Source organism: Etheostoma cragini, chromosome 3, assembly GCF_013103735.1.
Source record: "Etheostoma cragini isolate CJK2018 chromosome 3, CSU_Ecrag_1.0, whole genome shotgun sequence".
NCBI classification, from domain to species: domain Eukaryota; kingdom Metazoa; phylum Chordata; class Actinopteri; order Perciformes; family Percidae; genus Etheostoma; species Etheostoma cragini.
In genome coordinates, this window is record NC_048409.1 from 5,624,244 (window position 1) to 5,638,439 (window position 14,196).

General features: G+C 42.4%; 1 protein-coding gene across 20 annotated transcripts in view; it reads left to right on the top strand.

The window, feature by feature from the left end:
• The window catches only part of robo2 (roundabout, axon guidance receptor, homolog 2 (Drosophila)), a 331,658-nt gene that overhangs the window by 175,525 nt on the left and 141,937 nt on the right, over positions 1 to 14,196 (top strand). For all 20 annotated transcript variants that reach the window (XM_034862669.1, XM_034862696.1, XM_034862751.1 and 17 more), the window contains one exon: positions 7,108 to 7,434. In XM_034862669.1, coding sequence (XP_034718560.1) covers positions 7,108 to 7,434 — 327 coding nt within the window. The remainder of the gene's footprint in view (positions 1 to 7,107; positions 7,435 to 14,196) is intronic.

The following is a 14,196-nucleotide window of genomic DNA, read 5'->3' on the forward strand; positions in this document are numbered from 1 at the left end:
CTAGTCATTAGGAAATTCCTTCTTGTTGTTCCTTATAGTGTTTTCAATCACTGGCTTCCCTTTGTGTTCTTCATTGTCAATAGTTTGTGTGACAGTTGTACCTGAGTTGAGTGTCTTGAAGATGAGGTCAGGCCTGGTGATAAAAATGCATGAGCTGTCTCTCAGTGGGAGATGTGTGAAGATGGACAGCCAGAGTATGACACTCGAGCATACATCCGTCACACACAGCAGTTGTCCAGCGCAGCTGTAATGCGGCTCAGAGTGGTGGAGCCAGTGAATAAGTGTCTCGTTCCACCACCTCCGTCCCTGGCTTGGTCTATGGATCACCCATTCATGACAGCTTGGTGCCTTTTTTCCCCCTGTAACTAACGAGGAAATCTAATCCCATAGAAGTGCATCGACTCCAAATTTTACACCATCACATGCCAAACCAGTATTTTAGTGTGGAAACGAGAGAACAGTCTGATATCACCCTGGATGTCAACATTTATAATACTGTAAAGCTGTCCCAACATGTGAGCATTGATATGTTGATATCTAGAGGTGTTTTATCAATTGCAAATACTGTATAATACCATTACTTTGCCTGAGTATATTAATCAAATGATGTGCTGTCACTATTCTTGGATCTTTCTGCTATACAAGTCCTAATTTGGTAATAAGACATAGGGTTCCCTGGCAAATAACTAAATAAATAGTTATAAATAACTAATAATAATAAATAGTTATAAATAACTAAATAGCTAAATAACTTTGTTGAGTAATCAGTGTGGCTATGATAAGTACTAAGGGTCTCACTGTACGTAACTGCTGTGGGTATGTTTTTGTTGTTGTGTCTCTGCCTGCTGCAGAAACATGGCACCACACTGCTTTGTAAACCGAGCCACCAGGACCAGGGGGGGAGTTGATTTACTGTATATAATGGCTCCTGGTGAGCCTGGCTTTGTGGTGGAAGTCTGTGTGGAACGTGGCACAAGCCAACGTGTTGTAACCATTGCGGCGGGTAGGAAGAAAGCCTTAATCGCATCCTTGAACGTTTGAACTCTTCAGCTCCACTTCCAGGATGGTGATGATTTTTCTGCAGGGCTGCTCACAGGCATTTGTCATTTAGAGGGCTGTAACACCCAGCCAGTGGTAGAATCATGAAATGTAGTGGGTCTATTGTGTGAATGAGTTTGTGAACACCATTAATAACCATCAAAGCCCATTGTTTTCTTGTGTTAGCATGGATTTATGAGTATGAGTAAATTAAATGAGTCCTTCATCCACTTACTGCTAGGACTCTTGACCCTGTCACCCTAAGCCAGACCAGATGAAGTGTCCAATGGAATAGAAAACTTAATAAATCTTTTCTTGACTTGGTGTACTGCACCTTAAAAAAACACAAACAGTGAGCTATAAGGCCATTTTATTACCTAGCTCTGCTCCCTGAGTCTATCACTCTGGTGGTGTGTGGTTACAACTCTTATTCTCCATGTTCATCACATGGGGGTCTAAAGACCACTGGAGTGGCTGGAGGTGGCGACCACCTTCATTGACATACAGGGACATTGCACTTTGTCCACACCAGGTCAGCACCCGCGGCACACCTCCAATTATCCACTCATCTCTCAGCGCAGTGTATCATGGAAAACTGAACGCCTTCTCCTCCACCCTTTCCCCCTTTGACTTCATTTCTAAAGCAATAAAGCACTTATTTATTTTGCCCCATTCAATCTGCGGGGGCAGCTCAGCAGTGCAGGTAAAGAGATTACAATGCTTGAGGGAGAATCAATTGATGCCATTCATTACATTGCTCTTCCCTCAGTAGGAATTGGGGGAATTGGTGATGTGAAATTTTGGGCCCAGCTGTGTCTACATTTGCATGCACGCACACACACACTCAGACACACACACACTCACACACTCACTCACTCACTCACTCATTCATTCACTCACTCACCTCTTGAGAACACTGCTGCTTGCTTATCTGATTTTATAGAACATTTACACAGATTACAGTCACCAAAGACAATTGTGCTCTACTGCCAGAGGTTTCTACAGATGGCCACTGCTTGACCAGAGCAAGTGGACATTAACTCAAGGGCTCCTCTATAGGAGTTGACAAGGAAGGGGGAGACTATTAAGCATTAAATTAACTTCATTCTTTTTTATTTTTACTACTGGTTCTGGGATTTAAATCTTTGTACGATTTTCCACACACAAGCACACATCTTCAATATCAAGGCTGCTGTCATAGTGAAAAGAAGATGCAGGCAAGAACATGGCTGTTCAAAAGGAAGTGCAGGAGAAGAGAGAGAGCTGAAGAAGCTGGGGTGGTGCAGCAAGATACATGCATGAGTGGCCATGTCATCGGAAATCATTTAATCTGTATCACACAATTTAGTGTACCTACCAGTAGACTGACAGTCTCACTGAGCCTGGGCTATACTCCTTACACTAATCAGCCCTTATATAGAAAGCAAGCAGTGCCCTTATCAACACGTTGCACTTTACCACAAAGAAATGTAAGATATGTGAATCAGCCTTCTGCAGCAAAATCAGATATTCGGTTTCCCACAGTAATCTATTTATATATTCCATCTTCATGGAGGAGAGAGGGCAAATACACAGATGCAGAGTCAATACGACCCCACCACATCACTGCCCGAAATACACTGAGTGGAATTCTATCTGATATTTGTCGGAGGCAAGCATAGATTCAGTAAGAGGTTGAGAGCAGCTCCTAGAATTACCCTTGTGTTGGCTTTCAGCGTATAGATCTTAGCAAGAGAAACGGGGGGGGGGGGGGGGGGGGGGGGGGGGGGGGGGGGGGGGGGGGGGGGGGGGAGGAGGCAGTATGCAGAGCACTGAGGTGGAACAGAGCCCATCATGTGAGTTTGCTAGCTAGAACTCCCTCCCTCTCTTTCAATAGAAGATTTCCACATCTGTAATTTCCCTGTGTGGAGTTTGCTGTATAGTCCAGGCTGTATTAAGTGGCTAGCTGTATGCAGTGGGCTGGGATGGATTTCAATAGATACAGCAGGTTGCCTTTAGTGACCTTACCGAGATGACCTGTATGCCTGGTATTAGGGTGTACTGGAGCTCATGTGCTGTGACGCCAATGACAGCCAGCCTAAAGAAGATGAATCTGGGGTGCAGAACAGGCTGCCTGTGTCACGGCAGGCCATAGCAGAGGCAAGGATGGCCAGTAACATCATTCTATCGCTGCCCCCAGTTTCCCCCTGCCGCTCTCTCACATTTCCCTTCTGATGACATGACGGATATGACTCTGTCACCCTCACAGCGAGGGTAGGATAGAGACAAGAAGCAAGTGAAGGAGACAGAAAGATATTGGGAGAGAGAGGCAGAGATAAAAAGAAAGAGATGGAGGGGAAGGTTGAGGATATGTGGAGAGAGCCGGGAGAAGAATATAGGCGAATATATTTCTAGAATGGACAACATGAAACTAATTATTATTCATTCCTTTTTAAATTTCTTCGAGGTTTTCATTTTTTTCTCTTTTTTAGTACCATTTTATATTCCCTCAGTTCGCTGGGTTTAAGCACATTCTGCCTAAAATAAAGAGTCCATCCATTTCAGTATGCACATTACAATGGTACTGCGTCTTGGCCTGGACCTTGGTTTTAATGTTTGATGTTTTATGGAGCCTTTGTGACTGGAACTTTCTGCCTTGGTCCGAGGTTGCCGTTGGTTACCTGTGATCAGCGTATAAGTCTGTTTGCCGAATAACTAATATCTCTTTAGGGAGCCCTTCCTTTTATGCTCTGGCAGAGACTGGTGTAGGTATTGATTTGGTTGGTGGGCTTGAATTTCTCCTGGGAGCTAATAAAAATAATTACAAAAAGATCATGAAAGGCCTGACCTTCTGTTGCACACATGAATAAATATGTGGCAAAGATAATAGAAAAGAGACATGCTATGTGTGTGGTCAGTGGGGAGAAGAAGCTGTTTATGACAGTTAAAGTAGTGTTTTAATGCTGGATATGATAACAAATATAACATATTATTGTTTAACTGTGTTAAACCTTTTATGTCTTTAGTTATTTTCAATGATGAATGTGAAGTGAGATATTTGGACCATATAAGAACACAATAGCGTGAGCTATAATGTCATAAAACTCCACATTTCTTGGATAGCTGCATTGCAAAATTGCATCCGATTGCAGTGAAGCTGACATAAGTAGACTGACAGAAAAGGCAGAAGAGAATCAGCTTTTGGTTCAGTAATCCCTCTCTGATTTCATTCTCTGTCTGTGTGCTTGTTTGTTTGTTCTCTGGTTCCTGCTTTCCTTCAGGAGAGGATGACTGCACAGCAATGGTGAAAAGTAATGGTGGTGTTATTGCAGACAGGGGGAAACACAGCATTTTGATTGGAGCGTGTGCCCTGAGACCCAGTGAAGTGCACTCGCCTCAGCTCAGAGAGCACTTGATTGCACAGCACCAATGATCACATTAAAAGGGCAACAGAAAGGCCATTTACCGTAAAGAGAGTGAGAAAGGGGGCCCTATAGGAAGCTGAAAATTGACTTTAACTTCTCTTAGGAGCTTGACTTGATGGCAGGGTGGTTGGGATATACATAGGGTTTTTTATATGATGTTCATGGACAGCATCACTAGGACATAGAAACCACATAAGGCACAGTAAAAAACACAGATGAAGGCACAACCATTTTAGTTTGTACTTTTGAAAGTGAAGCTCGCTCAGCAACTGGCGAGGTTTAAGTTGAGGTTATCCAGTATTTAGATTGATGTGCCTCTTTTAAAACAGATTCCATGGCATATGGATGTGCTTTTAACCTTTTCTACCTCTACACCTGACTACCTCTACTCAGGAAGGACACTGACCAGTCACGTCCGGCCCTCTGTGCACCCAGCTCAGCGTTTTCTGGCAGTGAAAGGACAATTGTGGAGGCATCTGCTGTTTTCATTTCCAGCGGAAAGAGGAGAGCAGATGGAGACTCAAGGTTTAAGTGATTAGAAGGCAGTAGATTGGAATACAAATTGGATTTAAAGAAATTAGACTGATGTAAATTGAATGGAGTCGCCGCAGTTTAGTGCTGTGCATGCGCATTGGCCGTAGTGTAAAGCCACCGCAGGGCTTGTGGATTATGAAGAAAACAGATGCTATCTATCTATCTGAGGAAGATGGGGATCTCCATGTCCGTCTTTTATCTTGCCCTCCATTTATCAATGTCATAGTGTTAATTACTGCTTCATTTATTAGGTCACTTACTGCCAAAATACAAACTTGCCCACGTACTGACAGGGAAATTGACTTCTTGCTAGGTTACTGTTAACTGCCACTGGTAAAATATATTTGGTCAGAAACTGCCAGCAGCATGCTGTAGGATTTGTTCCAAAACAAATATATAAGAAAAACAAATATAAATAATTAAATAAATATAACATATAACATATATATATATATATACTCTAGTCTGTCACATTATACCAATGAGATTGTATGCTGCATTTGGTCCCCCCTCCCTATACTACTACAAACCCCTGGCTGTGGCCCCACTTAGAGGAAGACAGTATGCCTGATCACTAATCAATGACGGGGAAATGGCAGGAATTAGCTCAAATTAGGAAGCAGAGAGAACAGACTATACCTCCTGTTCAGGGGTCAATATGCCACTGTCTGATGCCTTATCCCTGTTAGGACAAATAGTGGACTAGTGCACATTTACACAGTGTGTGTTTGTATGTGCACACTCTGAGTCTTTAAAGTGTTTTTTGTGCTGATCATTGGGTTTCTAACTGTGCCTGACCTTTACCCACAGACTCTCGGGCAGAAAAGACCAGGGTACAGTGCGTCTCAGTATCCCCTGAGATATTCCAGTATTAGGGGTAGTGGAACATGTGCAAACACTGTTTTGCCTTCATCCCATTAGAAATTAGTCCTTACATAAGCACAAAGGCTTATGTGGTACACTGCTCTTCTGTGCAGTAGGCATCGTCCTATTACCCCGCTGCACTGCCCCGGGGAAGGGCACAGTCATCAACTCAGCTCCATCACATGCACACCTGCAACAACTAATTCTAAGACAAAGAGCCTGGCACTCTACTTAATACAACACTGACTGATTAACATTTGGCTGCCAACTGAATCCGAGTTATTGATGGGGTATTGAACGTGGTTCAAAAGACAGCGGATAAAGGAAGGGCTGTTGGAAAAGTTTGACTTATTCCCCATTCCTGTTACTATGTCTTTGATTGTTTGATGCTGGATCAAACTCTTTGATTGTTGCATGGTTCCCAGGGCCTATGTGATGTAAATGTCCATGTGTGCCCTACAGCATCTTATCTCTATGGTTAAGACCTGGTCACAGACACACAGAGCACTCTGTCTTGGGGACCACTATCTCAGCTGCCAGACTCCGAGAGCTCACCCACTGCAAGCCCTAATGAAAAGAAGTGGGCTAAGGTTTTCAGCCATGGGGGATTAGCATTTGACATTAGTCTGGACCCCGGCATTCATATTCCCATCACATGCACTTGTCTACAACAGTGGACTCAACAGTTGTACTTGTTTGCACCCCAGTGAAAGTCAAATATATAATTTGGGTGTGTGTGCAGTTCAGATGTAAGCTGTTACTGTATGCTTCCATTCACTGTTCACCCATGGGTCCAATTACCCACAAGCTCTTGCATATAGGGTAGTGAGAGCAGATGGCCTCTTTTTGATCGCTTGAAATGGTGATTAAAGGGTTTAAAATATGTTTTTGACATGCATTTAACACAAGACAAGCTTTAGTAACTATTACTTGGAGTCATCCATCTATTTTCCACTGCTTGTCCACGTCTGGCCTCCAAGCTTAGGAAAATATCCTTCTTCCAAGCAATGTTGATTTTGGCACCTGGTTTTAAATTAATATCAGTCTTAGTGTTCTGATGAAAGTTTGTCACATTTTAGCAAATTTTTATAGTTTTGTTTACAAATATTCTTGTTTATGTAGTTTTTTTTTTTATAGTATTGGTTTGTCAAGGTTGGGACATTGTTGATCACAGGCTTTTTTATATTAAAATGTCAAACTGAAACAATGCTAAAAGTCTGTATGCTGTTTTTTATGATTAATAACTCTTGTTTTCTTTCTCTTCCAGGATCCCGTCTGCGCCAAGAGGACTCCCCACCCCGGATTGTGGAGCACCCCTCTGACCTGATTGTCTCCAAAGGGGAGCCCGCCACTCTCAACTGTAAAGCGGAGGGGCGGCCAACCCCGACAGTGGAGTGGTACAAGGATGGAGAGCGGGTGGAAACAGACAAAGATGACCCACGTTCTCACCGCATGCTGCTGCCCAGTGGCTCGCTTTTCTTCCTTCGCATTGTTCATGGACGACGGAGCAAACCTGATGAGGGAGCCTATGTCTGTGTGGCCCGGAACTACCTGGGAGAAGCTGTCAGCCGCAACGCCTCGCTGGAAGTAGCATGTGAGTCAGGACTCTGTCTCCTCTTTCTCCTTAATTTATCCTCTTTGCTGCATTGCTGAAATTATTTTGCTTATTTAAATTAATTCATTCATTTGGCTCAATGAAGAAAAGTCTTGATCTCGCTGCTTCCAGATGATGGAAAGACTGGATTTACACACAGTATGACATAATTAAGAGATACTATTTGGACATTTCCTTTCGGCATTATCATTTATCCAGTTTTTTCTTCCATTTACATAATGGAAAATAAATTTTTTTTTACTGTAGGGGATGACAGTAAACAAAACAGATTTTTATTTGAGGCAATTGAAATTGCACTATTTAAAGACTTAACATAATCTTGCTTTCTATGTTTTCTATTGGCAAACACTGTAATTATTTCCTGTAGTCCTAAAAGGAAAAAACGTGCTCTATGTGTCTCATTGTTTGGTTAAAATAATGAGTTGTACATAATGAGTTTTTCCACCATGCTCTTGAGATACAGTACATTTGATATATTTTTACCTCAAGGGAGTTTGATTGAAGTTGTCTGCAGACCTTAGAGTTGGATGGAGAGCAACTGTGAAACACGGTGATGTGGTAGATATGGGTCTCTCACAGGTGAGTGGGGGTAGAACGACAGGCACAGATCAAAGTCCCGCAGGATATTTGACACAGGCTGCCTGGACTGTGTTGGTGAACACTGACAGGCAGAACCTGAGCTGTGGATTGAATTACCTTTGAAGATGATCCTCCCCCCAGCAGGCTCAGGCTGGGCTTCATATGGAGATGCTCCCAGGCACCTCATGAGATGGAGCGGTCTCCATGTACTTATGTTGTTTTAACTGCTGGTACTTTTAGTAACAAGGGCTATGGTCACGAAACATAATCCCATTTTGTGTTTTTGGATGCTTCTCTCGAATTGCGTAATTTGAAATTTGAGACACCTCAAGATCTCATATCATAATAAATGACAGATTTAAGCATTATAGAGTCATTATTAGAGTGAAATGCTAAGCTCCCATTTCCCACAGTAAACATAACACAAGCAAACATTTTGGTAATTAAATGTTTGATCGTGTTTTGAACAGAATAAATAATAAAAAGGAAGGACCTGTTAAAAAGGATATGTGACTGTATTTCGAAGGTGATGGCGATTATCAGTGGTATCTGGTATGATCTGTTGCACTGTTGCTTGCTCTGGAGGGAACTCCTAGAACTGTTGGTTCCAAGTAAATTATAGAGTGTGGTCTAGACCTACTCTATCTGTAAAGTGTCTCGAGATAACTCTTGTTATGAAATGATACTATAAATAAAATTGAATTGAAATTGAATCAAATTGGTAGTACGATGGGTAGTTGGTTTGTGATCCTTGGGAAATGGACTTTGTGTGTTTTAGAGGAGGGGGTTGGTGTCCGCCTCTGATCCAGTCACTTGCCTTCCCGAGGGCCTCCCAGCAGCCCCCAGGTGCTAACTGCATGACAGCAGCTTGATCTATCGATTGCTGTAAGAGGGCTCTCTCCCAGTCTAAATGAAAATTCATGAAAAATTGATGAAGTCTCCAGATTATTTTATTTTATTCCCCCTCATACTGTTTTTTAGCCTTGCTTTTCAGTACTCTTTTATGTTATATGAGTTGAGCAGCAGAGGGGGTTGTACGGAGGCATTTACTCTTTGAATGGCTTAAAGGTGAGGGGTCAGGAAGCCAGGAGAGAGGGGATAAGGAAGAGCCAGCAAGGTGGAGAAATAAGAGCACATGTATGATTGGTTTTATAAGTGATACTGGATTTGAGAGAGAGAGCTTTAGAGCAAAGCCTCAGGCCACACTCTGAGTAAACAAGGATACAGAACTGGACTTTGTTCCTGCTGTAGCTGTGCAATGCCATTTTGATAAAAAAGTAAAGTACACTATCAGCCTCCACTAAGTCAAAAGCTTTGATTCTGGCTCACATCATCAGGCTGCATATCCCCAATTACCTTATTGCAAAAAAAAAATCTTGAAACTTGGCAATTGTTTTTGCACAGCCAGCAGACAGTCATAAGGAGAAGACACACAACAATACACAATACATACAACGCACAACATGAAAGAACAACAGTATCTAAAACACAGTAGTAAATAGATACATTTAAAACATTTCTGGCAAATGATTTAAAATGTAATGGATTCCATCTACATTTATTTAGTTGTCAAAGTCGATCTTCCAATTCCATTTATAAATAAACCCCTATTGGCTCTACACTACCTCACACAATTTTGCTTCTATTGACCTGACCCGACCCAACCTGAGACACACATAGTTTGAGAATGACAGCAGTGTAGCCTGACTGTGATGGAGTGTGGGTGTAGGAAATGGTTGTGCTGGTGGGTCAAGTGCAGTTCATACAGGGACAGTTACTATGATGCTTGATTATGACATGATAGTGCAATAATATTTTATCAAAGTAATATGTTGTTAATATAAATTATGTCAGAACAGACTAAAGCCCTTATAGGCATTTTAGAGTAAATTGAGACGATGCGGGGAAAAAGGAAGGACTTTGAAATATACAGGGAGGGTATTATATTAAGAGACTTGTTGCAGCTTTAATGACGAGAAACTTAAAGGTTATTGAGTTGGAATGTCCCGAAACTCATCTTCAGGATTGGTGTCAGAACCAATCATGTCTCTGGCCTAGGGCACCAGAATGGACCTAGTCAACCCTAGTTAGTGTTTCACCATAGTGCTTTTTCTATTGTTTGAGAGCACTCACTCTCTCTCTTTTAAGCTCTCTTTCTCCCTCCATCTCTCCTAAATATACAGTAGTATTAGGCTGCCTTTTAAATGTAGTTAACAGATCAAATAATCATGACCGCCTTATTTATAAATATATAGATGGTAAATATTACTGACAAAAACAATAAGGGCATAATCCATAAAACATAAAAACATGCCTCATAGATATGACCAAAAGCAGTGTGTTTTCTTTATGTGTTTTTGTTATTACATATAAGGCTATCATAATTCCCAAAGAGGACGGAGGACCATTTTGCGGAGCGCTCCATGCTCTTGTTTTGAACCCTGGGCTTTCTCGGCTTTCTCTTTCAGCCGGGTTTTTGGGGGAGGGCTTGGGGAGCAGAAGATGGTGGGGGTGCTAAATCCCACATTGGCTTACTGCAGTGATTAGCTTTATCAGGTCCTGACATCCGTCTAGTGATTGTAAAGCCACAGCTAATCGCACAAGAAAAAGCAGCATTTAAATCTATATCCGTGTTGAGCTGGGTTTGTGTGTATGATATGTCTTGCACCCCCTCGTCTTCTACCTCCCTCTGCCCCCTCCTCGTATTGAACACACCTTTGCCCCCCTTCCCTTCACGAGTGGTTGAGCAGGACCCCGGTGAGATAATTTAATTGCAGCTCTGAAACAGATTGAACTCAGTGTCCACTGAGCAAACCGGCACTGCTGCATGCTGGACATCAAGCTGGGCAGCTCTCACCACTCTCTCTGTTAGAGGAGTAGAGGTGGAGTGGAGAGGAAGAGGCCTCTAGGTACCTCTGCATTTTTAATGTGGCCCAGATTGGGGGCGACTTGTGCCATTACTGGGCTTAGTCTTTCTAAAATGTCATCCTTTAAGTGTTTGATGTTGAACACACATTGTTCACAAATGGCTGGAGAAGTGCATGAACTGTTTTATGTTATCTAACTCCATGGTGCATGTGCAAAGTGGGAGGAAAGACACATTTTTATTCTTTGGCTTTTAACTCCATGTGAGTTGTGTGGTCCTCTGATGGCTCTTACTGTTTTATTGTATTTTAGTATTTATTATTTTTATCTATTTTTTTATCTTTTTAAACCAGATGCTCTTATTTTGTTTTTACAATATTTTACATTAATTGTTTTGTATGTTTGAGTTTTCTGTGCAGCACTTTGGTAACTTTGTGTTTGTAAAATGTGCTATACAAATAAAGTGGAAGTGGAAAGTGGAAAGCGCTCGAACATCACCGCGCTTCATTTGTGAAGAACTTTCAGGTGTTGTTCACTGTGCAGTACTTCAGACGATTGAAGACATGAACGTGTGTTGTCTTGAGGGTGTATAAGCAGTCTGCTTTGTAATCTTATTCTACCTCCCATGCTCTTCCAAACTGACTGCAGGCCAGTTCCATGGGATGGATATGCCGCATATACTAGGGGATGTGCCACCTTTTCTCTTTTCGGAATAAACTAGGTCAATGAGCAGGTTCATAAATCATTGTGAAGCCTGTGTCAGAAATGCTAGCTGCAGCCACCGCTGCTGAATAAATTGCTAGCACTGCAGATATCTGTGTATATGTAAGTGTGACAAGGCACACCTGGGGCGATAGAATCCCATGGAAAATGTTAATGAGTCCCAATCTTTTCAGGAGGATGTGTAGCTAGCGTTCAAAGTGCTTTAAATACAAGCCTGTAGAGTGAACTGTTGTTCTTTAAATTGAGTGTTGAATGCAACTCAAGCCCTCTGATGTGTATGTGGTTATGTGTATATTAAATGTGTGTAATCCTCTGGGGAGAGAGGCATTGCAAAGGTACAAACTCACCATATCTTGAGGTGTAGATCCGTATCCTCTGCTGCTTTGTTCAGTTTGTAACCTTTAAAAATGCAAATGACACAGAAATGAAACAGATGTCTTGGGTTGGTTCTAAATGCCGCTTGGAATGGGATGGGATGACTTTTAAAAAGGTCCTTTGATATCATCTAATGTACCACTTCTGCAATTAAGTGAATCGTTAGGTAGCATTTGGTGCTCGTACAACAAGGTAATTAGCAGGAAAATAGAGTTGGGAGAGGTGTGAGTGGTGAAGAGAGGAGGAGGGTACCAAGCTGTTCCTGTTGTGTCCAGCATGAGGGGAAGCTAATAAAGGGACAGGCCAGGAGGAGCAGGCCAGGTGGGGAGTCAGGCTAAGCCGCACTGTAGAGCCTTTCACAAGCTCATCTGGGCTCATTATTCCATTTCAGAAATGAGAAAATTGAATGACAAATGCACAGAAACAACACACACACACACACACACACTCCAAAAAGTGTACACAATCACCTGCCCTCACACTGGTTTAAACCCCAGTAGGCTGAGTTTTAATCTGCACTGAAGTCCTTGAGAAATAATGAAGGGTAATGAAGGAAGCAGCAACAATGCAACCATTACAGCACATTAATGATGCATGCTACAGTTCGGAAATGAACACAATTTCAAAAACTAAGCGCGGTCTAATTAGTGTTTAAATATGCTTTAGTCCCATAGTGTGTCAGTGTGTCTGATTCTACAGTATGTGGTGAGATGTGCAAAACAGAGTTGAGGGTCAGTCTAAAACCAAAGTTATTACATGATTTTTCACCTTTGAATGGCTCTGTTCTGGCTCACTTGATACAGTCAAAAAGTGGTATTGGGGTCTTAACCCAAAATAATTCCAGGACTATTGATATTTCTTGCTTGAGGTGGCCAAGTTTAGCGCGGAAGGAAAATGCAGAAAGTATAGACGCAGAAAAGGTGAGAATGTGGTCCTGCGATAAGAGAGATGAGAGGAGGCAAGTGTGTGAGAAATATCTTCCCCTGATAAACTGTGAGAGAGGAGAAATCCCTGATTAAATGTGTCAGCTCTGTGTCTGTTTTCTGACCTCTGTAAAAAGGTGTTGTTATTGGGATTTACACACACACAGTTCTCGCCAACCATATACAGCAGCATGCCGATTGCTCTCCCATTTATTAGCCACAGATGGCCACAGTAAATGAGGAGTTACCCGCAACAGTCCAACTCCTCTGCACAGAAAGAGACTGGGAAACAGATATTTGGAAACCTCTCACAGGGAGATAAATCATATGAATACACTGCAGTCACTACCAGCACTCTGACCTTTCACTGTCACACACACAAACTAGCACATTCACACACACATGATAAGTCCTGAGACTGCAGTTTTGCAATCCTCAGCGGGCCTTATGTCCCAGCTTTGACCTCCCAAACTTCATTGAAGGGAAACAGCCTGTCTGTGTTACCTTCTTACCTTCAGAGGAAAAGCGTGTAGCGCTAAAGATAGGAAATATAACACACCTACACTGCGGTAGTGCTGAACGATGACATCTGTACTGGAATAAGACTAGTGGAGTAAGAGTAAGAGCTGTGCTGAGAAGGTGGCAAAGAGATGGAGCACTGATGGATCCAAGTTTGGGATGACCTTTGACTATCTTTCTCACTCCCTTTATTAGTCTTTTTCTCCTCGTTTTTTTCCTCACTCTCCACCTCTCTACTTCCACCATTGTGTCACCTTTGAGTTTATAAACTGGATTAAACAAGTGTGTGGCGCTTTGTTATGGATGCCACGGCCTGTCAGCAGAGGAGTGAGCCGTCAAGCGGAGAATGCTGAGCTAGCTGCTTCTCACGCCCATTAGTGCCCAGCAAGATGAAGCCTCCGTCGCACTGGGTTTGTTGTGTTTCCTTTATAAACCCTACTCTTGATCCTTCACACTATCCCTCTTTCTCTCTTTATGGTGACACTGTTATTGATGGCCTCTCCACTCTGACAATGCAGGGCTATTGCTTTGTCTCTCCTGCCTGCATTTTGCCTCCTCTCTCCTCGTTCTCCTTGCTCCCTCCACCCCCACGTGCCTCTTCACCCATGCATTACACCATCAGTGCTCATTCTCCAGTGACTGAGAAATAAATCTTTGCAATAACATTGAGTCCCTAAATTGCAACAAGCTCATTCCATGAAATAACTTTAGCCTGCGTTACCATTTCTTTTATTCTTATCAGATAGTTTGGGGTGCG